General features: G+C 37.7%; 5 protein-coding genes and 1 long non-coding RNA gene across 10 annotated transcripts in view; 4 read left to right on the forward strand and 2 right to left on the reverse strand.

Moving 5' to 3' along the window:
* Positions 1–5518, forward strand: part of LOC116169874 (gamma-aminobutyric acid receptor alpha-like) — a 69817-nt gene extending 64299 nt beyond the window's left edge. For both annotated transcript variants that reach the window (XM_031486057.1, XM_031486058.1), the window contains exons 9-10: positions 4854–4994; positions 5043–5518. In XM_031486057.1, coding sequence (XP_031341917.1) covers positions 4854–4994; positions 5043–5462 — 561 coding nt within the window. In that variant the 3' untranslated portion in view covers positions 5463–5518. The remainder of the gene's footprint in view (positions 1–4853; positions 4995–5042) is intronic.
* On the forward strand, positions 3033–4218 carry LOC116169875. Its single transcript, XM_031486059.1, has 2 exons — positions 3033–3481; positions 3535–4218. The coding sequence occupies exons 1-2, from the start codon at positions 3071–3073 to the stop codon at positions 4201–4203; spliced, it is 1080 nt and encodes a 359-aa protein (XP_031341919.1). The 5' UTR covers positions 3033–3070; the 3' UTR covers positions 4204–4218.
* Positions 5519–6718: 1200 nt separating the features above from the next.
* Positions 6719–13725, forward strand: LOC116168598 (aminopeptidase N-like). The gene is made up of 12 exons (XM_031484524.1): positions 6719–6822; positions 7064–7211; positions 7291–7736; positions 7780–7939; positions 7989–8402; positions 8460–8792; positions 11891–12086; positions 12134–12411; positions 12531–12694; positions 12739–13050; positions 13099–13180; positions 13238–13725. The coding sequence occupies exons 1-12, from the start codon at positions 6806–6808 to the stop codon at positions 13400–13402; spliced, it is 2715 nt and encodes a 904-aa protein (XP_031340384.1). The 5' UTR covers positions 6719–6805; the 3' UTR covers positions 13403–13725.
* Positions 13726–18976: 5251 nt separating this feature from the next.
* LOC116167537 lies at positions 18977–20252 on the reverse strand. Its single transcript, XR_004144561.1, has 2 exons — positions 20076–20252; positions 18977–19281 (listed from the first exon to the last, which is right to left on the reverse strand). It is a non-coding gene; the product is annotated as an uncharacterized LOC116167537 (long non-coding RNA).
* A 499-nt stretch (positions 20253–20751) lies between these two features.
* LOC116169791 lies at positions 20752–23211 on the forward strand. Of its 3 annotated transcripts, XM_031485962.1 has the most exons (5): positions 20752–20854; positions 20908–20996; positions 21896–22079; positions 22205–22468; positions 22700–23211. In XM_031485962.1, the coding sequence occupies exons 3-5, from the start codon at positions 21954–21956 to the stop codon at positions 23111–23113; spliced, it is 804 nt and encodes a 267-aa protein (XP_031341822.1). In that variant the 5' UTR covers positions 20752–20854; positions 20908–20996; positions 21896–21953; the 3' UTR covers positions 23114–23211. The 3 variants fall into 3 exon arrangements, with proteins under 3 accessions (XP_031341822.1, XP_031341823.1, XP_031341821.1); XM_031485963.1 differs by having other exon boundaries at positions 20830–20996; XM_031485961.1 differs by lacking the exons at positions 20752–20854; positions 20908–20996 and having other exon boundaries at positions 21274–22079.
* A 44-nt stretch (positions 23212–23255) lies between these two features.
* LOC116169790 (putative nuclease HARBI1) lies at positions 23256–25116 on the reverse strand. 2 transcript variants are annotated; one of them, XM_031485960.1, is made up of 5 exons: positions 24640–25116; positions 24337–24533; positions 24107–24254; positions 23896–24052; positions 23256–23815 (listed from the first exon to the last, which is right to left on the reverse strand). In XM_031485960.1, the coding sequence occupies exons 1-5, from the start codon at positions 24883–24885 to the stop codon at positions 23424–23426; spliced, it is 1140 nt and encodes a 379-aa protein (XP_031341820.1). In that variant the 5' UTR covers positions 24886–25116; the 3' UTR covers positions 23256–23423. The 2 variants fall into 2 exon arrangements, 1 of the variants encoding a protein (XP_031341820.1); XR_004145075.1 differs by having other exon boundaries at positions 23257–23815; positions 24950–25116.
* Positions 25117–26314: the final 1198 nt, after the last annotated feature.

The following is a 26314-nucleotide window of genomic DNA, read 5'->3' on the forward strand; positions in this document are numbered from 1 at the left end:
TGCTTGCTCGCAAAATCAAACAACAAATTAACGTAAAGTTTTTGATATATTTACGTATCAATCAATCAAAGAATGAAATAGTTTCAATTTACAACTCCCTTTAGGATTTTTCCGATTTGTACGGTTATAATTATTGCCCAACTTAACAACAATACGGCAACATTTTTTATACACAAATTACCTTATAAGTACTCATAATGGAACCATGAGTTTGGAGATTTTCTTGCTTGGGCTTTGAACAAAAAAACTTCAGAGATGCTGATAGAGTTGTTGCGTCATACCAGTCAAATATGCCTTAACGGAGGATCCTTACTGCGTGAGCTAGTATAAGATCCTGGGGTGGTGTGAAAGATTGACCAGGATGACAAACGTAGTGCGCACACTTCAAAGAGCTCCACCGGAGTCAAAGGTTCTATAGTCGGCCTGCAATCTATGTATACTGGCAGGGATAAAAGCAATGTTTGGATCATGACAGGTTTTTGTCGAGTTTAGCATGTCTGCTACCCCTGGGGTATGGTATAATATAGGCACAGCATATCCGTTCAAAATCAAGCCCGACCCTTGTTCCAATGTCCGCGACGGTGACAGGTACACTGTTTCCGAACTGAAAACGATGGATCCAATTTTGAATATCATTTTCCTGACGACGAACCGACAGAAGACGAACCCTCCACACCGAAATCTTCTGATAAAGTCACAGAAAGGTAATTCTACTCATTTTTAAATATACTGGCTGGCCAGACACCCGACAGATGAATCGATCGCAATCGAACCGAACCGAAAACAATAAAGGACAACTTCAATGACAAATTGCTACATCCAAACTTTTACGTACGTCGATCGTCTTAAAACTTTCACTCGGATTCAGCTGACTTCCTGATTATCACGTAACGAATTTTAATTGAATAAAGAAATTTAACGCAGGACGCGCGTCTTCTAGGCATTCAACGAACAGCAACTCGGCCTCAAAATTAGCAAAAGGTTACTTTTTCTTATCTCACTAATCTTCCTTCCCCTTACTTTGATTATCTCACTACTGCACTTTTCGAGCCCATTCAATGATATCTTAGCTTAGATCTAGAACCTACAAGCTACCTGCTGACAATTCGGTTTGGTGGATAAATCCAATGTTCTTTTACTACGCATTTTTTATCTAGAAACAGTATACTAACTTAATGTTGAGGATTTTTCAACATGACCATAATAATATTTTTGTCGACTATTTCCCTTTTTACACCTTTAACTAACGGTTTCGTTTTTTTTTGTAATTACTAGTTATAGTTATTCCAATACTGGTAGCTTTGTTATGACCAACCCTCCAAAGAATAATAATTCACATGCGGATACACGCATATGCTTGTAAAAGAAGTCGTATTGTATTCTAACAGTCTATATTGATATAGGTAAACCGACATCACCAGTCTCCTAGCAACGTTTTAATTAAATCTGCACGATGACTACGCCCTTTTCAGTTTAGTCAGTACTCTGTAGATAATTCAGAAACGAAAATTTAATATTACCTAAACTCAAAAGAAAAACGACAAAATTTGATTGATCCGAATGTACTATTACATTTAATTATAGAAGTTGAAGGCAATGCAAAATGGCTTATTAATTTGATGAAAATATGTTCCATGATGTTTTATTTAATGAAATTGAAATCAAATAGTTTGAATATGCACCAAAAATTGCAAAACCAAACCTTCTAAATGGATCTAAGCACATATATTTTATACATTACAATGTGGTCAATTGAAACCAATTTACCCAAATTGATCCCTGAATCGATGGTTTTCTTATGGTAAAATTCGTATGGCACTCCTCGAAGATGGGGTCCTTTCTAGGGTTCTTTAAAAAACTGAAATGTTATAATAAATCCTTAACCTCTTGAATTTTTTTGGTTTGTGTCTTCGCTGATTTTCGACAGTTCACGGAATATTCCGAAGATACCTTTTATTTTGGACCACGTACGTGACGTTCGGATGATTCCAAACCGAATGCCCTACTGCTATCCTTCCGAAACGCGTCCTTACCCTTGCAATTTTACTAAGACACAATATGGCTCTATTAGGTTAAAGTGGTGATTTGTTATCATTAGGCAACCAGCTTCTCTTAGTACAAGGAATCACGGGCGCGTAAAGGCCTTCAATCAAAGCCCACAACCGTTTTAAAACCTGAACCTTGGTTCTATCATCATGAATAATCCTGATTTTGCTGTATTGGTCACGTAAAAGACATTAAGATTGTATTGCCGCCCGTCGGACTGGCACCTTAGCCGAATTCATTCGGGAATGATTGATTTTTAAAATAAAATTTTGGAACCACCACTCCGTATACGTTCTTACACTTAACACCTAAAAAACCCGCAACCCTAACGAAAATTCGAAAAAAAATCAACTCCATTACAAATAATTGTAACAATTTTACATTATCTTTCTATTTAGTTTTGGTGGAAACAGTGCCCAAAATGTTTCGTGGTCGTTCTCAGAGTTGAACTAAATAATACCGGCGGGGAACTTCTTTCCAAGGCCCACTTCAAATTGTTCTCTTCCTATTCTCATGATATTTTTTTAAATGTGCTAATAATAAAATGTCTTTCGGGTGAGTGATACCGTTGATCGTTCCAGCGAAAGTCCTTAGATATGTCCAGCTAAGTGTACAGTACAGGGTGCTTTATAAGTGTGGGATGAAATACAACTTTGATATTTTAAATGGAACACAATATATTTTGTTACAATAATAGATTGCCCAACAAATCGTGTATACAAAATAGTATATTATATAGCAAGGGACTAAAGTGCAAGATTTAATCCCGAGAGTGGAAATTATTGCCCGAGCGTTAGCGAGGGCAATAACCACTTGAGGGATTAGATCGCACTTTAGTCCTGTGGTATATACGCAATTTTTTACCCTCCCGGATAACTAAAAACTTCCAGCAATTCAACTGAACCTAAAGAAATTGACCTATTAAAAAAAGCATTAGTAAGCTTGTGCTTGGTTAGGTAACCAAGGTAATAGGTGTAAATAAAACGAACCATTTTGCATTTCGTGATTTAAGTAAGCAAGAAACATGACTGAGAATAAATGTAAGGAACCTCTTGGCATAAAGATGGCAGCTGCACGAGCAGTCGAGAGCCTTTTACCCACGAAGTCGAAAAATTTATATAACAAGCGGTATGAAGAATTTAAAAAATGGTGTGCAAGTAAAACTGTACAAGAATACACTGAAAATGTCATGCTCGCTTATTTTGAAGAGAAACAGCAAGGGTTTTCACCTTCTTCGCTGTGGTCCTTGTACTCAATGCTCAAGGCCACAATATTGGTCAAGAAAAATATCGACATTAGTAGGTTTCCAAAACTAATTGCGTTTATCAAACGTCAAAATGACGGATATAAACCGAAGAAGTCCAAAGTGCTCACGAGAGAAGAAATGGACAGGTTTTTAATAGATGCTCCAAATGATAAATATCTATTGTCCAAGGTAAATTGTTAATATTCTACCAACAACGTTGAGTAATTTTGTAATCTTTTCAGGTTGTATTGACTTTGGGAGTCGCTGGGGCATGTAGGGGAAATGAGCTGTGTACATCAAAGATTACTGATGTTCGCGACGTCGGTGATATGCTTGTTGTTAATATAAGAGACACGAAGACAAATGTGGATAGAACTTTTACCATTGTCAACAACGACAGAAGTAATCTTAACTTTGTGGAATTGTGCAGAAAATATATGTCACTTAGGAAGCCGAACACGAATCATGACCGATTCTTTGTTTATTATAAAGATAATAAGTGCACTGTCCAACCGATTGGAAAAAATTTTTTTGGAAAGTTACCGCGACAAATCGCTACTTTCTTGAATCTTTCGGATGCTTATTTCTACACAGGCCACTGTTTTAGACGATCCTCCGCCTCGTTGCTAGCTGATGCTGGTGCTGGTGCTGATGTTAGTGCTCTTAAACGTCATGGCGGATGGAGGTCTGCAACAGTGGCTGAAGGGTATGTTGAAAATTCCCTGAATAACAAAATTCAAACGGCAGAAAAAATTCTAATTGGCCATGAGCAGGGTACGAGTACGGTTAATGCAAATAGTAGCACCAGTGCAAACGTTGCTATTAAAGAAATAAGAGGTGAACATGTTGCTCCAATCATTAATCTACATAATTGTGAAAATTGTATTATAAACGTTAATATAGCTAAATAAATATTGACAAGACTTGTCAAATTCGCTTCATTTTTTGGTTGTTATGGGAACACTTTTTATCCCTTGGGATTAAAAGATCAACTTTAGTCCCTATTCCCAGAGACTGAAGTAGCAAGTTTAATCTCGGGAGGGCAAAAACTTATTAACAACCCAAGGCAGCCACCTAACAGTTTCGAATTTCAGGGTAGCCCACTTGGTTTCCTATATTTAAATCCAGTTTTATTAATTCTGTCAATTGCTCGAGGAAAGTTAGACAATAATTTTTCTTACGGTGTTTCCTCTCCTAAACGTCACGAACAAAATCTCTCGTATCCAAAAGTACCGTGCATAACGAAAAAATTTGCTCTGATCTAGCACAGATACCACGCGCACACCTGCGCCTGCGCGTTCTGACCAAAAGAACCATTCCAATAGGTTCAGTCGTTTATGAGAGCAGGTACATACAGACCGACATTGTCGAGATTTCGTTTGATTCAGATTCCTGGTGTGCTTCCGTCAAAAAGTGGAGGGTGGGTCCATTTTTACCCCAATGCAATACCTCCCTTACTAACGCGCGGGTGGTAAAAATGCACATTAAGGTTTGGTAGAAAGATCCTTGTGCTTAAACCAATCCTTAAATGTGTAGCAAAATGACCAATGTTTCATTCCAGTTTGCGGTAGTGCACTACTTCACAAAGTACGGCTCGGGTGAATGCTACTTTAGCAACGAATTGAGCTCCGAATCTAGTAGTGATGAGGATGATTGGAAATCTAGCGACACCAAAAGGACCTCCACCGAAACGCCATTCAACGTATGATAAACCAACAATCTACGATTACTCTATCCAATTCAATTTCAGGAACCCGGTTTAAAGAAATCGAATTCTACTAACTCGAAAAGAACGAATTATCAAGGTGTCAACGGTGGCCAACCTCATCTATTGGAGGTGATACCATTATCCATGTGTTCAATTCCTATCACTTCGGGCCGAAGATCGTCCCACAATTTCCCATGCATAGGGTGCGCGGAAGCGGACGAGGACGATAAAACCTACATACCGAGTGGTATAAACGTAATTTCGGGGCAGAGACTTTCGTTTCAAGGACAAAAGCATAGAAGGAAAAAGAAAAAAAGGACGCCGCGCTTTAATTCCGTTTCAAAAATTGATCGGGCGTCCAGAATATTTTTTCCCTTATTATTTTTGACAATAAATTTATTTTATTGGTATTCGTACCTTTCTAGAACCAAACGAATACAGCAATTGAACGTCGCTTATTGATTAATGTGTGTTTATGTATATAATTTATAGCAATATTCTCGTACTGGTTTACAAGATGGCAGTTTATATGTTTACTTAATGAGAGAATAAACTTAGAAAAAAAAACTGTTATATTTTAGTGAACGCTCTGGATAGATAGATGCAAGTTAGTAATAAAACGCGGTTTTGTACAACGAATATGTATCAGGCGATAATCTTTTACAGTTAACCTAACTTTAAATATTGTAACAATTTAAATGGGATAATGAGTTCACACATTGAAGCTCTGATATGATGATAAATACAATGCAATTGAATAAAAAAATTAAAGATCCTTCACCAGTTAAGTTTCGTTAAAACACACATAGAGGTAGGAAACTTAATTTTCTACTTGAAATTTAGACATCACTGTATAGTAACAATTTGCGGTTTTCCTGGTACCAAATACAAAAATAATTTCACAATATCCCTTAGTCCGTATTAATCAAAAACGTCATCAAGATCTAGAGATTTCTGCGAGATGGAAAAATTACCCTAGAGCAAGGTCAGCGCTGATCGGTAATTGCAGTTTTTTATGAGACAGAAGAAAATACAGGTAGAGTTGCCAATTTAGAAAAAATGCGGTTAGTTCCAGATTAAATAGATTCTTACAAACTGACTCGCGCCTATACGATCCGCATGAAGCGGTACGTATGCAATTTTACCCATATACAAAATTCAAAAGATTTATACTGCCCCCGTTGCAACACGTACATTTGGATTTCGAAATTTTGGTACAAAATGCCATATAATAATGGTTTCTTTGCAATGTAGAATATATCTCCACCTCATTTAAGATAATATTCTTCCTGCTTCCTTTCCACACGCAGTCGTTAACAAAAAGTGCGAAAAGTACAATATTTTAATCTACGAGACCATGAGTGCAAGGTTAGTTGAGGAGGGCAGTACCTTTTAAAAATAAATTATAAGGAACATTTAATTAGCTTCAATAGGAAGGCTTTACCAACGGTGTGCTACTTGCTCTAAAATTTGTTGTGGTATAAGCTAAGAAATGATGAAGAGATTAACAAGTTGCTACGCGAAAATAGCTCTATTTCGATTCTAGCTTTTCACAGTTGACATATACTTATACCACACGTATAGCGTTGGCAACCCTGCAAGAATAATACAGGTGGACATTCACAAGAAAAAAAATTGTAAGATTACTTGGGAAATAAAACGAACGCTTACGAAACAAAGCATTCAATGTTATTAACGATCATAATGGTGTGTTTTTTTTTTAAAATCATTACCATAAAACTTTAACAACTATTGAAATCTCTGTTTTAAGCAGTAATACAGTGGCGTTAAATATTGATGTGAACATGCAGAACAGTATTATGTAAGTAACATATCCTTTATTAAACTAAAATTTGGGCATTCAGAAAAAATGCTGTTTCGAGTTTCGTCGCTCTCCGATGTGTAGATTAATTTTTCATATCCATTGTAAAAAAATACATTCATGAATCAATCCTCATCTAAACAAATTAGATTAGATAATTATTCCATTATGAGACCTTATCGGTAAAAGAACCTTGTAAGATTCTTCGCCCTAAACGTTCGTCATTTTTCCTATATTTTAGAATGTGGTTTATACTGTTATCCTCTTCTGGAACATCAACTGCGGCCTATGAAATCAGGCTACCTCAAACTTTAATACCCGAACGCTACAATTTGAAGATAGTTACTGACCTAAAAACTTTTACCTTTTCTGGAATCGTTTGGATTCACGTAAGTAACCTTTAAATTCGTTTCCCACTCTCTGAAGTAAGAGACTCAACTTGAGACGTTTTGAACACAAGTGCTTTAGGTAAACTGCATTAACGAAACGAATCGGGTCGTTCTTCATTCAAAGGGATTGACCCTAAACACCAAACGAATCATCGTAAAAAATGCTAAGGCTAACGCTGGGGATACACTGAAGGCAACCAATTTTTCGTTTTATAAGGAAAATGATTTTTTTGAAATTTTACTAGACAAACCCGTTCGGATGGAACAAAGATATGAAATATTTATACCTTTCAACGGAACATTGGGTTCAAGTTTGAGCGGCTATTACAGGAGCAGTTACAACAACACAAGAAAGGGTAGAAAAAAATGGTTATCGGTGACGCAGTTTGAGCCAATCTTCGCTCGAAATGCCTTTCCGTGTTTTGATGAACCCGCAATGAAGGCGTCCTTTAAAATCAGTCTCGGCAGAAGAAGAAGGTACAGTAGTATCAGCAACATGCCACTTCTTAAAACTGAAGCTATGAGGTAAGTATCCATTGAGACTTTTTACCTCTAATGTATTCGGTAGAAAAAAACCGGGATGGTTTTGGGACCATTTTGAGGAATCGGTTCCGATGTCTACGTATCTCGTAGCATTCGTCGTGTCAGACTTTGAATTCGAGCAGTTTGCTGTAAACGGCAATAGTACAACGTTTAGAATATGGGCTAGGAGTAGTGCCATCAACCAGGTAACATCTTAGTTTAGAAACCATTTGTGGATAGTGTTACTCTTTTCAGGTTCAAACGGCCAAGAATTTTGGTCCTAGTGTGTTGAATTTTTTTGAAGAATATTTTAATATCCCATATCCATTGCCCAAACTAGATATGATTGCTGTCCCGGATTTTGGTGAAGCCGCAATGGAAAATTGGGGGTTAATAACATTTAGGGAATCCTATTTACTCACCGAGAATGTACGGCACGGTGTTGGGATTATTGAACCTACTATTGCACACGAAGTCGCACACCAGTGGTTCGGTAACTTGGTAACAATGAAATGGTGGACGGATATATGGCTAAATGAAGGATTTGCAACGTACATGGCTACGATCGCGTTGCATTATATTTATCCGGAATATGGCACTTTAGTACGCAACACTTTAACAACGTTACTTACTGTTTTTCGTCAAGATTCTTTAAAATCGTCTCATCCGGTAATTTTCCGTACCAAACGTAGATACGAGTAGATGGTAGGTTGACTTTCATTTCAGGTATCAGTCCCTGTAGAAGATCCAAGAGATATTACCCAAATTTTTGATTCGATATCTTACACAAAAGGTGCAATTCTTCTGCACATGATATCGAACTTTCTTTCTGAAGATACTTTCAAGAAGGGCGTAACTCATTATTTAAACAAACATAAATTCGAGAATGCAGAACAAAACGATCTGTGGCAAGCTTTGACTGTGCAAGCACACAAGGACCAAGTTTTACCGCCACATCTAACCATTGGAGAGATTATGGATACATGGTCCCTACAAGTTGGTTATCCATTGGTTACGGTGACGAGAGATTATCAATCAAATTCAGCTGTACTTAAACAGGTATGTTGAGACAACCTCGGGGAATGGTAAGACTTACAAAAATTTGAAAGCACACTTGCTTTCGTCTTCTTTATGACACTACTAAATACGGAACTTTCTTTGGCATAACAGTGTTGTTGCATTATTAGTCTTCGACTATTAGTTATCATTCCCCAAGTCCCCCCTTTCGGATTTATGATTTAATTGTATATTTTCCAATAAAAAAGTTTCTACCTTTGTGAAATAAAATTTAAAAAAACGAAGGTCGAAGACCACACTTGCATAACATAAAATTGAATCTCTACGGCACTGGCAAAACCAACGGTTAGCTCAGTAAGTAAAAATGTTCTTATCCTCTTACCTTGTGGAAGTTTGGCCCCCTATCTCCTTTTAAAATCTTAAATTCAAAATCTAATTGTTAGTGAATACACGGCAACAAAGACAGAAAAAGGAGATGAAGCAAACAACGTCGTTGCCTCACAATGGACTTAAACGAACTAAGGTCGTCCAATGGCAACCTCCAAAAGCGATCCTCGCAGTGCCAGCAAAGTTCGGCAACGTCAGCAAAGATGTCCACGCCTTCCACGAGGACTGCAAAAACGTGAGTGGCTCCAATGCAGTGAGGGGGCTATGCTATTACACGACACAGCAGGGACCTGGTGGCAAGAAGTAAAAGATACAGTAAACACCGAGGAGGGAGCTATCGCCCCCTCAGAAAGAACTTAGACCCACCACTGCCCGTGCATCGGATCCTGCGCACTATCTTCTCTATGGAGCAGGGGGAGAGAGGAGGCACAGAGCTCTTCATGAGCCAAAAGAGAACTCTCATCGCCAAATTTCGGGAAGACCAACTCCCTGGGGAAGAGTTCCAGGTGAGCATGGTTTATGGGTGGCTACACCCCCGAATATGCCGCGCGGTCCCCCGAACGAAGGTCAAACTGTTCAAAGCCCTCATCGAGGAAGTCCGAAAGATGGAGAAAGCCACCAGGCCAGAAAACGCGGCAAAACCAAGCACCACAAAGTAGGACAAGCGCTCTCGCTGTATGTTTCACCAGGTACACCCAACAAAAGTGCCGCAATCAGACGAGGGAGGAAGCCGCTACCTCAACCGCACCTTCGGATCCAGTCGCCGCACTCACCAAAGCTCCCGCCACCAACGGTATCGCTTGTTACGGCCGCGGATAATCGGGAGTAATTCGCATATCTGTACACAGACGCTCACCAAAGTCTCACAGGAACCACCCTATATTCTCCCCTACAAGCAAGGAACTACCAGCTCCATATGCAACAAGTGAACCTGATTACGACAGATGAGAAGATACGAGACGTTCTGTAAACCACCGTACCTGTCCGACTACAGAACCGCTTCCTACAGACTACCTTCATAGTCTTATCGGAGGCCAACAACCGCGTCTTCCTGGGTATGAACTTGGAGGACGCGCAGCTTATTCTAAATATACCGATGAACAGTACTGTTTCCTGCAGAACCCAGAACAAGGCTACAACCATTTTCGGCTGCAGCCCATCGACTGTTCCCTTTCGCACGAGACGGTACCCGGACCGCCTTCCACGGATCCGCGAAGTCCTAATAGGATTTTTTAGGGAATCACCGCCACGCGTCCGCTTACCACAGACCTGGATTCCTAACATGCGGACTAAACTGAGGGACTCCGGGAACTCCCATGCTGTCTTTCCGGCACTCGCACCGCAGAAAGATGCCGCGTCACCCGGAGCACCTACACTTGAAGGTTGCCGCCCTAAAGCTAAGGATAGACGAGGGGCAAGATCTACCCGCTGAGATTAACAGATGCGTCAACGCACGTAACACGTTAAACCTGAAACACGACCAGTCGTACTGCCGCTCTACCGTCTTCCAGCACACAAACTCACTGCCATGGTACAAAGCGGTGTAATCAAAGAATGCGACTTTGCTTGGGCCTCGCCCGTGGTGCTGGGTCAGACGGGTCAACTCGCCTATTAATGTTAGCTGTCCCAAACCAAATGAAAGGACAGCTTTCGATTGCTACCCTCTGCTAAGAATCGATGACCTGCTTCATCACACAGTAGACCTGCGAGCAGGATACTGGCAGAAAACAATGCGTCCCAGTGCCTGCGTGATGTCCTTTGGGTTGAAAAAACGCCCTGTCCAATTTCCAGAGGTTAGATGACCGCATTCGCAACGAAATACCGTTCCTGGCTTACCTGAACGCCTGGACCTTATGGATCTGGATAACGTATTTCATCGGTTTGGGTAGTTCCAACTTCGCGTTCGTCGGCAAAACTTCCACTTCGCCTACCAACACGTTAAATACCTGGGGCACATCATTACACCCCAGGGAAAGACGGCCACCATCAGCCAAATGGCCACGCCTCAAAATTTCAAGCAACTCATCCCGTTTATAAAAACATCTTCCCAGAACCGCCGTTTCGTGTCCGATTCGCTGGCCCTGCCCCTAATCAAAAGAGCTGCGTCTCGTCGAGTATGTCAGCAGACTTCTGATCTCAGAAAGAGAATCCCTAGCCGTCGTTTGGGCACGCTCAAAGTTCCGTGGTTTAATCGAAGGCCAAGACGTAAGGCCAGCCACCGACCACCAACCGACGCCTAGCGGAAGCCTTGTCAGACGGACCCTGGGAGGACCAGGAAAAGCTAACGTGATTGTCATGACCACCTTGTCCACCACACACATCCCTGACTTGCGTGGTCTACCAAATAACCATCGACCTCCCTACACGGTCAGCTGCAGACAAGTCCAATTCAAAGACTACGACGTAAATAGAACTAGAACCTATAACAAATTGATTAATCTGACTATACTGGAAACCTCTCTGTGTCGCCAGAACTGACAAAACAACTGCATCGCTTATCTCGCACGTGACATTTTTTGTAGAAAAACCAATTAATTCTTGTCTGATAACATATTTTATCCTGACCAGCTAAAATCCGAGTAAAAATGTCAACTAGGATTTTTGTTGTCACCAGCACAAATGCTTCTTATTAAAATATTACTTACATAGCAACGTGTTTTTTCGATTTTTTTCGGAAAAATTAGATGCCCTTATGATATTGCCTACGAAAAATTCACGTAAAGAATAGTATGTAGTGACTACTAAAACTTTAGGAGCGATTTATTTTGGACACCGAAGAAAGAGACAACACATCATGCTGGTGGATACCAATTACGTACACCACGGAGCAACAGATAAATACCACTTACTCTGGAACACATTCTTGGATGGAATGCCCATTAAAAACAGAAATAATAAACAACCTACCGGATAAAAATCAGTGGATATTATTTAATTTGAATACCTCAGGTAAAAACAGGCCATAAACAAAATTATCTGTTCATGAATTTTTGTAGGACTTTACAGGGTTAATTACGACGAACACAATTGGAAGCTTTTAATAGCGGCACTAAAAAGTAAATCACACGGAAATATTGGTCTTTTTAATCGAATTCAGCTCATTGAGGATTCCGCCGCATTGGCATGGGCGGGAAAATTGCATTATAGCGTATTTTTTGATGTCCTTAGCTATCTAGAAAATGAGTCAGATGCTAGAGTCTGGGGAATGGCAAACTTCAATTTAGAGATATTGGGTAAATTGGTCATGAGAACATCGGTTTTCGGTACATTTAGGGTACGTATAGATTAAAGCCACGACCTACGAGAAGTGTGCGGTAACTACTGATGCCAGTAAACTCGCTTTGGATAGGGAATTACAGAACGTTTGTCTAAACTTGTATGTTTTTACTGCAGGAGTATATGAAGAGACATCGCCAAATTCATAACAAAACAAAGGGTGAACAACACGCAATGGTTGCACCTGCGATCGAAAGATTTTGTGCCTATAACAAGGATGATTGCATTAAAGACTCCCGTCGTTTATTTGAGCAATTGATGAAAGATCCAATTAAAAACCCGTAAGTACCTTTAATTAAAGGTAGCTGAAACATTTTTCAATTAGAGTACCACCAAAAAACCAACCAATAGTCTACTGCAATGCTCTCAAACATGGCGAGGAATCCGAATGGAACTTCCTTTGGAATCTTTATAAGACTTCAAACTCGGCGAGTGAACAATCTTTAATACTAAACATTCTGGGCTGTACCCGAGAAGTATGGTTACTAGAAAGGTATTTGGATTGGGCCATAGATCCTTCGTCGGAAATTCGAAAACAAGATGTCGCAAAGGTGTTCGGTTCCGTTGTCGCTACCGAAATTGGATATTACGTAGCGAAAAACTTTCTTTGGAAGCGTATGGAGGATATACACAATTAGTAATAGCGTAACGGCTCATCTTTACATCTACATCTTCCCGTTTTTAGTATTGGAGGTAGCAGCTTTGCAGTATCAGAACTTATACAACGTCTTGCTCAACAAATGATTTACCAGGTAGATTATGAGGAGGTAAGCTTTACAGCACATCCTGAGTACACGAACAGTTAGTTATTCTTTTCTTTGTAGTTGAAAGATTTCACACTTAAACATAGTAATTACTTCATAGGCAGCCAGAAGGCAATTACGCAATCCTTAGAAACTGTTAAGCTACAAGTTCAGTGGCATCAAACGCATTTTGAGACCATCGAAAATATTTTATCGGTTTACAACGAAGAGACACTCAAATATTAGACTAAGTAATTAGATTTTTTAATGTTATTCGATCCACAGCAATTAATCCGGCCACTGTATTATATTTTACATTTGAAGAAGCCTATCCGTTCCGTTTACAGATTCCAACCTTACCCTTCGTTCCACTTCTCACAATATCTCACGTGGAATAACGTGCACATAACTAAGCAAATAAATAGATAATAAATTAAAAAAATAAATAAACACAAATACATAAATATATAATCAAGAGATACTAAGAAAAGTAAGTTGGGCCGATAGCATCCTTGACCATTCGACTGATAGCGAGGAGAATAAAAGTAATATATTGTAACGTGAATTAATTACGTAGTTTTATTTATTTACAATTAATTAACAATAAATTCTTGAAATGATTTAATTTATAACAGTTAAAACACTTTTGATCGCTCGCTAATACACAATTTATAACAACGTGAACTTCGGCGTCCAATTGGAACTGAACTGAAACGCATTCGATTTGGTTATATAGCAAACTCACGTGCTCCCGAATACTGTCGAACATTCTAGAACAAAATACGTCATATTTCCGGGAAAGATTACGTTACATTCGCTTTCGTTCTTTGTCGCCGATTACTAATCTTTCATGGCTACTCGATGTCTTTCGGGATTTCTGCAATATTCGCTACATTATTAAATAATATTCGGGTAAGTTGTAGAAAAGACGATTGGGATGGTTTTCAAACATGTTGCGACCCCTGATTATTAAAGTTCCTATTGAAGAAGGATGAGCTGCAAATAGAAGGAATGCCAAGACGAGAAAAAACATATAAAATTAGACAACAGATTTTGAGATTTAATAATAGGTACCTTTAATAAATAAAAGAAATGTTGATATAGCAAAGTTTATACGTATATTTTCATATGTACAGAATTAGAATAATCTAATTAATTTTTAAATTCTCTGTATACTCGTATTATCAGTGTATATACACTTTTTAATACAATTGTATTATATAGTGTCGCGATTAAATGTTGTGTAAACGAAAATAAAAGTTATGAAGCCCTACCGTAAAGAAAGTCACTCGTTTTTCCTACATTAACAGCATTAAATGACCTAGTCTTTTTATTTCACCATTAATTAGATGATTTTCAGCGCGTGTACAACCAGAGAGGTGTACCTGGCGCCTCATTGCAAACTGATCCTAAACTACAAGTCCCCAATTAATTACAGTGCAGGTAAATTAACGGATACACATAGAGTAGGTATCTCTTTTATCCTACAAATGTAGTGCCGTATGGAAATAGAACTGTTAACTCCAAAATGTAAAGCTCACAAGGTGGCGTTGTGTATTGCTTTTCCCATTTGGCGATAGGTAGCGTAAGATTGCTGCTTTTTCATTACTTCATAATACAAAATCGCGTTACCTACGTACCGCCAAATTAGACAAAGCAAATGGTGCATTACGAAGAAGGCCATGAGTAGGTCGAATACAAAATACCAAGTAGGTAATTGCGAAAACCAATGAAATTTGAAATTACCTTTTATTTACAACATTAGTAATAATTAGGGACGTCGCTCGCATCTTATTAGTAATTGGGGTTATCCCATTGACTAAAAACACTAAATTCAATGGTTATACCCAGCGAAAGGCGTCCAAACATTTATTAAATCTTGTTTGTACGGCGGTAAAAAGTTAAACACCCTTATAGCATAAGCATGAAAAATGTCACTTGCTTTCTTAGATTTGTTATACAACTCCCAAGTGTCACGACCGAAAGTTTGAGGAATGAATTTCATATTTCACGCGACATTTTGATACGCAACTTTAATATAATCACGAAAAGTTACAGTTTTTCACTTTGCCTTTGTACCCGCCGTTTATATTTCGAGAAAGGAATTGCATTACATTACATTAATCGACCGAGTCGGACTTATTCGCATTAAAAATGAAATTGCATTCCCCAGAATAATCGGATGAGAGTTTCGCGTTAATGAATGCAATTAATAAGCGATGGGAGCTAATTTATAACGTGACAGGTAAAATGGAAATTAGAGAGAGAGTTAAATTAAAAGTTGCCCTGCACACTTTTTTCTTTTAAATTCAATTAAATCGCAGTGTGATTTATTTTTTTTTGTATCGTGGGTTGCAGAGCACAGCGCATAGTTTCATTCTATCCTGTGACACCTAAAACCATTTCGTATCGTATAATATCCCTTCCGTTCGGGTAAGTGTAGGGAAGTTAATAGAATTTTCATCAATAGTCTATTCTGAAACCGTATCAGATCGTAAGAAATGATGCCAATGGAGACCGTTTGAGTCATGTTTTAGTTTTTAATCGTATATCGGTATACCTACATTACTGGGATGAGTTTAACGTTTCAATGATTCTTAGCCTAGGAACGAAACTTATTGTAGTAGCCAAGGGTATTATATTTATTATTCGTCTTCATTCTTTAAAGAAATTATAAATTTGAAGATTATTTTGATATTTCACACGTTTTCCTGTAAGTGATTTGATGATACGACGAGTTAGATATACTTACATAAAGTGTCATATGATGCCAAAACAGCTTACGTTTTTTCTACAGAATCAAGACAAACGTTAATGTTAGACGGTTTATAGCAAACCAACCTTTTACATTAGCGTATTATTGATTATTGATGGATGTCAAAAAATTAAATTACATTTCAAGTGAAATAATGAAGAGGTACATAACACAATTAGATAGGGATAAATTTAGCCCACCATGATATTGGCATCCACCTGTTCAATGTCACTTACTGACCAAGATTTGATAACTCATTTCCCTTACAAGTCTTTCTACACATGGATTGAGGTCAATGTGGTTGTACGTCCCTCGTGAGCAGGACATGAGCATCCGTACGGACAAAACCTATTTTCAAAGAACGATTACTGGTGCGTCACTGCTTAAAAAAATGAACAGAGCAGTATCAGTAATGAGTCTTGGGGATCGATTTGTAAGGCGATCAAAACATTCCTGGAGCTCACGAAATGCTGAGAAAGATTTCAAATCCTTGTGAAGGTATCACCGCCTCCGTGGAAGAAATAAGGGTCACAGTTACTACCTATGTTCCCCTAAAATGTGAGGCAGGACAATGGAAATACCTTCTGAGAGAGTAACAGCAGGTCTTCAGTATCTGTATTTTTGCAATTGTATCATATAGCTGCTCTTGTTTCTTTTCCAAACCTACCAGAATGCACAACGCTATTACAATTTTCGCACAAAAGAATCGTTCAAGGATAGTTCGGAAGCAGTAGCGTTTTTCCTGATTCGTTTGAGCATGTGACAAGGTTTCCTTATACGAATATTAGGTCAACTTCTGTCTTCCTCAACCTTATTACATAGCTTGCTGTGAAATCCAGTTTCTTTTATCAAGGTTTGAAGACATTCAATGTTGCAGATTATTCATGGGTTTGATTGACTGTACCGCGATTCTTCCTCCTCCTGTTTATCAGCATTCGAATCTTCATCATCCAAATCATGATCCATCAAGACATTGCTTTTATCATCCTTCAAGGTATAGCTTTCAGTATTCCCCAAGTCCTAGAGAGAAGCGTCTTTAGTAACAGCTAAAGCATAGTGATCTTTGACTTGATAATTACCCGACACTACTGATTCATTTATTTAAAAGACTTGAGTATATTTCGTAAAAATTTCAGTGTGTTTCAGCGCGAGAAAATCTGGAAAAGGTCATGACCTTGGGATTTCACCGATTACGTCACAACGTCATTGGGTTTTTCCCAAGGCCATGACATTTGGAATTCCCAGGTCACGTCACAACGTCATGACCTTGGAATTTTCCTCGAATACTTAGTTGCAGCACCAATGCCACAATCTTGGTCCATTAACAAGTTAATTTAGTTATGCAACCGGGAGATCTCTTCACTTTCGTCGGGAAAAGTTCAAGGCCAGGAACTTGTGTATTAACCGGGGAAGTTCCAGGGTCACGATCTTGTCACATGATCATAGAAATCCCAAAGCCAAGACCTTGGGTAAAAGTCTAAGGTCACGACCTTAAGGCCATTACCTTGGCCCACTAACCAAGGGACCGTCATCTAAAGCCGCGACCTTGTGACGTAACCTGCAAAACCCCAGGGTTGAGACCTTGTGGCGTAATCGGGGGGAATCCCAAGGTCATTGCCTTGTGATGTGACCGGGATAATCCCAATGTCATGATCTTGGGAAAAACCCAATGACCTTATGCTTTAAATGGTGAAAATCCTAAACCTGACAACATCCAAGATTACGGAAGGTGTCCGTGTTCGACTAGCATTGTTTTTTATTGCTACTTGTATGACAATAATGTTCATTTAATTTTGTTTGGTAAGGCTTATTACGCAGAACGGTAGTCGTTCAGTCATGATACTTTATAGAATAGACCTGAATATAAGGGTACTATGTGCTTCATTCACTGACAATGTAACGGTTTATTTTCTTCATTACGAAGCAGTCAATATTTACTTGTTGAATGATCCTCGTAACAGTCGTAACCTTAGAATTTTAAACACAAAATTTCAGCGCAACCTTCTACTTCCTTCTGAAGCAGTTGACCAGTTAATTATCGTACTTAAGACAGAAGCTTACTTCAAGTAAGGCGAGGTCCTTCAGGCATTCTTCAGTTAATTGCAGTCCGAGCTCTACGGCTTGTACGTTTTTGGCTGTTTGAAGGTTTATGGTTCGGGGAACTGAGCTCACTTCTCTGGATGACAACTAAGTTACATTAAGCTAAGCGTTGCATTTTTGTTTTGCTTGCATTTGGCCTATACGTGCGCATTTGTGTTCGGATCAATTTCTTTGTAGAAACGTGTTTTAAGATCAAGTAATCAATTCAATTGGGTGGCAGATCAGTTTACCCAGAACGAACTACCGCTGTGGAAGATTCCAAGTTCTCATTTTGTGTTTAACCGTGAGCTAGTTGGTCGTTTATGGGACGGGTTTAAGGAATCGCAGCGCCAACTCTACCTTCCAATTATAACAACATTTCGGTTTTTCTGGTATATCTTCGGAAGTATTCGCAATTTTCTTTACAGTTTGATAATAAGGTCTCGGGATGTAATCTTGGTGCTTAGGCAATAATACTTGATTCTTTACCTTGGTATAAATATAATATACTATTTTTATTTCTTAATACGACCTCGTTACTGCGACTGTTTGTAATGTTTAAGATTTTTCGATTATTTGGCAAGCTGATTTGCGATGCGTTCTGTTCCACATATGCATACGAGGTTATGTCATTGAGCAATTGCTTTCTTAGGTAAAGTATTTGATAACATGAATTGCGATCATTTGGTAAATACAGTGAGCTTACAACATTTCCGCTGATTTTGAAGGGCAATAATGCGGGATCTCTTTTTACTTACCTTGTCGTTTTCTACTATTAATTCTCCCATTTCTCTCTAATTTCTAATGTTAATAATAAATGCCTTCCAGGTAAGTATAAGTGGGGTACATTATGGGAGTCCCATAAAAGCCACAGCACTTGTCTATGTTCCTTTTTATGAGTTTTAAATATTAATTAAAAACCAAAGTTCTCCAATAGTATATCATCGTAATTGAAAACACTTTCGATAATAAGGTAACATAACAAATTCGATTTCCGGTTTTATTATTTACACAAATAGTTTCCTAACTAAAAGCACAGATTTAAATCTGTGCTAAAAGTAGGTACATACCTATTGATAATTACATTTACAAGAAGTGCGTTTAGATTTAATAATAATTATTGTATTTTAAGATAATTTTGAAGACGAAAATGGCATAGATTCAATTGATTTGTATTCTTAAATCCGGATTTACTACTCGCATGTTAGCTTCTTCATAATACATTTAGAGGTGACAGTACTAGAAAGGTTGACAGCACTGAACCTGGGACGCATTAGACGGGCACGCTCCACTGAAAAAAAAAAGATAAATATGTACTAGATATGGTAAAGAATTGGACAAAGTATACACTTTCTGATGAAAACTAACGATTTTGTTAAAGACAATGATCAAGTTATTTTTCTGGCTTCAATTAAAAGCAAAAAAGTCACTAGTGTAAACGAATTTTGCTGTTTGGTGTTTTATTTTCTGTGCGCATTTGAAATTGCGCGTTGAACACCCCTGAACCGTTGAGTATAAACGACTGTACTGTCTCACAAGTCACAATACCAAACTCTTCCTGACCGCAAAATACCTTAATGACCCAAAGACGCACGTCAGCGTAAGAGATAAAACTGAAGGTACAGAATGACGTTTGCGAATTAATTACGGTTTTAAGTTTGATGATGCGATGAAGGAAAAAAGAATCTTGAGCCCATATTAAATCTGTTATATAGAGCAAATTTTTGATTAGCATTAGCTAGCCGCTGAAGTGAGATTAGCCAAGTGTGTAAATTTCACAAGACAAATAAAGCTTATTACATAATAAAACGTCAGTATAAAAGATTAAATAATAAAAAATAAATAAAATACTGTTTCTCGTCGAGAGGAAGCTCGAGTGATGCAACTCGGTCGTTGTGATATATTTACTGTGCCATAGCTGCCGAGCGGTTTTGCTACTTTTTCTTTAAAAAACTTTATTCTGAACAAGCAGTAGCATAAGTTTCCATAAGAAAGCGTTTGCTTTGACGCCTGATAATGATAGTCGAAATCGCGATCAATCAATATATCAACCACCTCACAAAAAGGGCAGAAAAGTATACTTACAAATTACAATTGCTATCACAACCACTAGCAACACACATACATTCAAGAGGGCAAACTGCAGATGCTGTTGAGAAAATTACCAGCACCAACAATAGTATATAGAGGACGAACTTCATTGTATTAATAAGATCAACTTACTCATGTAGTACGACGATCTCGCACATTTATATTTGGCGGTTTCATATCACTTATCAATCTACTAAATCCTCGAAAACAAATTCTCAAGTATTTATTTTATTTTATTTTGCCTTTATTTTTGAGTGGGCGGGGTATCAGCTAGCTAAGGCTGCTCTACCACCCCAACCCACTATACATTTACAAATATCCATGCCCGAACCCGGATTCTAATCAGGGACCCTTAGCACCACAGTCCAGCTTTAACTGAACTACGTCACACGGGCCGCCGAATATTATATGCGCAGTTTATCACCCAAATCCTTTACCGGGATTAGGCGGTGTTATATTGTAATAAGAATGGACCATGTCATTTAGACAAATTTGAGCAAGGGTGGACCATGATCATCGCGTCAGTTCCGAAAGCTGTCGTAAAGGAACTCTAACTGCGTTTAAATGATTCTTCCAGACCTTCTCCTTCTCTTTTCAGATAGACATTTAAAGTCTTGACATTCGTCCAAATACGGACCACGCATTATTGTGTTAGTTGGGAGAGTAGGCATTGGTGTATATGGGGCAGAGAGAAGAATTATGCAGTATGTGAAATACAATAGTGTGGCAATGGTTAAGCGGTATCAAAGAGTACCTAATTAATTTCTTTGGCGGTATGTTAATCATGGATGAGTAACGTTTGCATTGCACGGGTAACTTATCCTAGGTTGCCCTAATTTTATGGCTTGTGGTGGATAATATATTGGATCTCTACGAAAAATATAGGTGCTCCTAATGGCGTAATTAAAGAATCAGGTATGAAAATAAAGTTTTATTACGGAGTTGTCTCACTTGGTAACCGTTTACTTTATCGTTATCAATAATTCTGTTTTGCAATACACTTCACATTTAGTAAAAAAATATTTATCGCGTTCTCATGAGCACACCTAGATCCAAATCTGTCTCTGTATCTTAAAGTGCTTGCGGTCTCAGACTTGTGGAAAGGCTTTATAGTATATCTACTGGATAGTGATTGCATTAACTTATCATTAACTTGACCTTCGTCAATGGATATATTTTATGAAACCCTTCACATGTACATTAAAAACATATTTTCCCACAATTTATTTGATATACGCAAAAACAAACGCAAAATCAAGCTATCATAGGTAAGGATATTCTTGAAGTCGGGTATGATTTACATCTTTTCGGCCTTTTTAAAGTAGGCACCTCGTAATCTGAGTAGAATTAATGGATTGGAAAAATCTCGTCTAGGTAAAATAGGTGAACTATCAATACAGCCAACACTTACAGAAGGAAGTCCGAGAGGAAGTCTAATTAGTATAGGCATAGATTAATTGTTTTTCGTACTTCCGAGACTAAAGTGACAACTTCACTCCATTATGACAAGTACGACGCCTATTCTTGAAGCAAAGAGAAGGGAGTGCTCCCGGGGAGCTTTCAGGGAATGTTCCCTCATTTCTATTCCCCGACAGGAAAATGTCACATTCTTGAAATATTGAAAGCGCTAGGGAACATAAAGGAGGGAGCAGTACCTGGGGAGCAACGTTGCCAGTTTAGTCAACCAATAGAGTCGCAGGAAATTTTTGACATTCCATATTTTTTCATTAACCTCATTTTCAGTAACGTTTTGTTTACATTTTAAGTCATTTTACATTTCATTGTTTATCTTTTAAAATGGATGTGAAATCTAGGCAATTAAGTTCTAAACAGAAAGAGACCCTGGTAAATTTTGTATACGCCCGGCCTGACATGTATAAGGGCAAATTAACCGGCACTTATACAAATGCAGTAGCAATGGCATTGTGGAAAGAGGTAACCTGCCTGCTAAACTCAATTCCTGGAGGGGCTACAAAGGATTGGAAGCAGTGGAGAAAGGTAGGTTGTTTGGGTATGTTTTGTGTAGACTAGGTCCCTTGGGGACAGCATAATTTCAGTCGAGATTTTAGTAAATGAACTGCAAATTTCATTCTACATATTTTAAACTTTAACTTTATTAACAGACATGGACGGATATTAAAAAGAATGTCAAAAGTAGAAAGACTAAGGAGCAACGATATAGTCAAGGGACAGGAGGTGGTCCACCATTATCTCCTCCCGACCCAGAGACCTGTGACGATAAATCAATTGACGACAAAATCTTAGAAATAATTACACCTGTTGCAATCGAGGGAAATGAGGATGTACCCGAACCGGACATTATATTTGACACTATTATAAGTGGAAGATCAAGTGAAACCACAGAATTGCCAGCACACTCAAGTACTGTAAGTACCTAATTATTGAACAGCTTTATTGGCGGTTAAGGAATATTAATGTCGTTTCATATTGATTTGAATTGGAGTTGATAAAATAATTCCATATGTGCATGATTTTGTGTAAATCTGAATTTATTTTTTCACCATAAAATGATAAGAAATATAATACGTACATAATTTCCAAGTATAACTAATTTTTGATAATATGTTGTAATTATCTTATAATCTTCACCATTCTAGGTAATAGAGGAATCTATGGAAATCTTGCAGAAAAATGCCATGCCTGATGAAGTAGGGGAGGATATCATGCTACACCATGATTACAGTTTATCTTTACCTTCAACAAGTAAAGCAGATCCAGTACCTGTATCGGCTAAAAAACAGCCGATGAAGGGTATGAAAAATCGATACACAAAGTCGGCAAGGTTGGCCGACTCAATATCGAATAATAAAAAATTTCTTGCAATAAGCCAGAAAGGCATTCTTTCTACCGGACTGTACAGGGAGAAAAAGTTAGAAGTAATGAAGAAGCACTGTGAAAATAAAGCAAATTATTATAAACAAAAAATAGATGCTAGTGAAAAGCATCATCAAGAAAATTTTAAAGTTTTGTCAGAAATTTCAAATTCTTTAATTAAAATGTCTTCCAAATAGATTATTATTGATTTAGCGAGTGATGTAGAAACAGATTGATTTTTTTTCCTGTGATAACAATCTGGTGAACTGTTTTTTTTTAGAATTACATTATTTATTTTGCTGAATTTATTATTAGTAAGTATATACCTAAATGATTTTGTCTGGTTAAACATCTTTAACTCCTACCTATAAACTAAAGACAAGATACTTGAATACGCCTAACAATCGTAATATAATACTAATTTAGATCTATGTAACATACTTATGAATTAACAAAAAAGTACTTACTCTTGTATTAACATTAACTAACTATTATGTACAATCAAACTTACTCATTAAAATGATTTGCAATAATGTTCTGCTGCAAATCCCTTGCAGCTGCCAAATCAGGGTTAACTACCCGTTGGATGTTATTGTTAAAGTTTGGTATATTATACATGCCATAATCAGGCTCTTCTATATGAGGATCATCTGGTTCTGGTGTATTTCTAACAATGCATAAATTGTGGAGAACACAACATGCATTTACAATTTTGGCAGCTGTTGTTGGGTGATAGTGTAAAGTGCGATACCTTAATAAACATCTAAATCGATTTTTAAGTACACCATTACACCGTTCAATGATGGACCTTACAGAACATACTCTTTCATTATACTGTTGTTGTCCAGGGTTTTCAGGATTTAATATCGGAGTTAATAACCATGGGCGAGTAGGATATCCTAAAATTAATTAATCACAATATTGTACTATACAAGTCAGGTATTTATGTTCGTTTTTTTTACATTCTCCCAAGCCTCACCTGAGTCGCCTAGCAAGAGAAAAACGTTTGCAGGATCTCTCCTATATAACTGTTCCATTAAATTGGAGACTGCACATTGTCTCCAAATGTGTGCATCGTGAGTAGAACCTGGGAATCTTGCAATTACATTTAATATTTTCAGGTTGTGATCACAAATCTTAAAGAAGAGTATATGTCAGTAATTTTTGGTTTTTCCTTCTAATAAACATACCAGTTGTACATTAAGTGAATGATAATTTTTCCGGTTCACATATATATGCTCAGGAACATGCTCATCATTAGCATGTGGAGCTACAACACTCACATGAGTACAATCAATGCACCCAATTACCCCAGGAAATCGATACTTTTCATAAAACCTAAAAAAAGTTAAATGAAAAATTATAAATAAAAAAGACCAGAATTAAATTGCTACAAATAGAAATTAATATTTATATTTACTTAGTTCGAAGATTTTGTAACTCTTCAACATTTTGAGGGAACCTTATTTCATTGTTTAAAATTTCAGGCCGATTCAAGGCATTTGTGACTTCATTTACAGCTCGACTAACTGAAGGCTGGCTAATGGCCACAAAACTGTTTGAGCCAGTAATTTCTTGATAGCTGCCTGAACCATAAAACCTCAAAGCAGCAAGTACCTACATAAATAGATAATAATTAACATTTCCATTCGCATAAAACGAATAAATAAGTCTAGGTATGTGAGCATGCTTTGATAAGCAACTATACTATTTTCTTATCTACCTTGGTTTGTATAGACAAAGCAGAGGTTCTTGAAGGGTGAATTAAAAAGGGGCTAACCATGTCAATTATTTCATGACACAGGTCCTTATCCACCCTAAACAACTGAACAAATTTTCTGTCCGATAATTCAAATGGATTGGTCTGAGACAAAACGTCCCTCCCAATAGCCACATGTGCTGCTGCTTCCTCAATATTCTCATTAATAATGTCATTCAATAATATTAAATTAAAATCGTCTATATTCATTTTAAATACTTATATTAAATTGTTATCACCAAACTTAAGTTCCTAACCGATATGAACACACTACCGATTCTAGGTTAAGTTTGCTTCTTCTCTCGGTAAATAGTAGGGGAACTTCTAGTTCTCTTGGGAGCAGCTCCCTCCCTTAATATTTTTTCAAGAATACAGTATGACACATTTGGTAGAAAACCACGCCCACTTCCCTAGGAAGTTCTACTCCCTGCAATTCAAGAATTGAGGCAGAAGTGTCACTTTTTGTCCCGCCGGGATTAAATTTGGACGAAAATCCCGGAAGGATGTAATTATTAACAAGCAATTTCAGTAGGTTGTTCCACAATTTGTATGCGGCACTACTTCTTAAACGCATCGTACTGCTGCTCATATAGTTTTTTGGATTTCGGTGGTATCAATTCTGTACCTAGTTTGGCTACTTTTTATCAATATCAAATGCACTTTTGTCACCCACCACCAAAATTATGACACTATAGCAATGACAGTTTCCAAATTATTTTTGTTACCATAGCATAGGGATTGTCGTACCAACGCAACGTGCCTATGGTAACTTGTTAAGCAGCGATTTTTTGAAAGAACGCGTTCTCTAACTCAATACATATTAAGTGTTTCAGTTTCGGAAGTACGAAAAATATCGTATATACCTTGCGACTGAAGTAGTGGTCTTAATCCCTCAGGTAAATTATGGCCCTCCCTTCGGTCGGGCCATAAACTTTACCTTCGGGATTAAAAGTACTACTTCAGTCCCTCGGTATATAATATACTATTTTGCAATGCCGACACGGTTTTATTGAATTTAATCCCTAATTTTTGTGCATTAATAGGTAATTTTAATCCCTAGGGATTAAAAAAAATGTTAATCCCTCATTTTTGATTTCTTGTAAAACATTCAGAAAGTACCTATTCATATTCTTTATTTTCAGAACAGGTAATACGAAAAGCACAATTTATAAAGGGCCTTAGTGTACATCCAGCTCTTCTGATATAATGCCAAATAACTGAGTTCTTCTCCGCCTCAACAATGGTAACAACTCTTGACTTTTAGTTTTTGTATCTGGAATTCTAACTACCAGCATCGATTCTCCATCTTCTATGTAGTCTACGTTCATTTTCAACCATTCCTCTGATCTGCAAGCTGCAACTTCCTCCAATATCCATAATTCAACCACAAACTTTGGAAGCATGAGCATGCAATGTTTTACACAAACTAACCTTTATCAGCAAATTACATCTTAGGGGATGAAAGAAGCGCCTTCATATGCTTCGTCACTTTCGTCTTCAATATTTTTAGAAGGGTTTACAGGCATGATTTTACTAAAATAAAAAATTCTTAATTTTTGTTGACAGTTACAAACAAGCGAGCGTAACTATGACATCCTAAAACGCCTACCTTACTTTTTCATAGTTTTTATAGCATATT

Source organism: Photinus pyralis, unplaced genomic scaffold (genome assembly GCF_008802855.1).
Source record: "Photinus pyralis isolate 1611_PpyrPB1 unplaced genomic scaffold, Ppyr1.3 Ppyr1.4_LG4, whole genome shotgun sequence".
Taxonomy (NCBI): Eukaryota; Metazoa; Arthropoda; class Insecta; order Coleoptera; family Lampyridae; genus Photinus; species Photinus pyralis.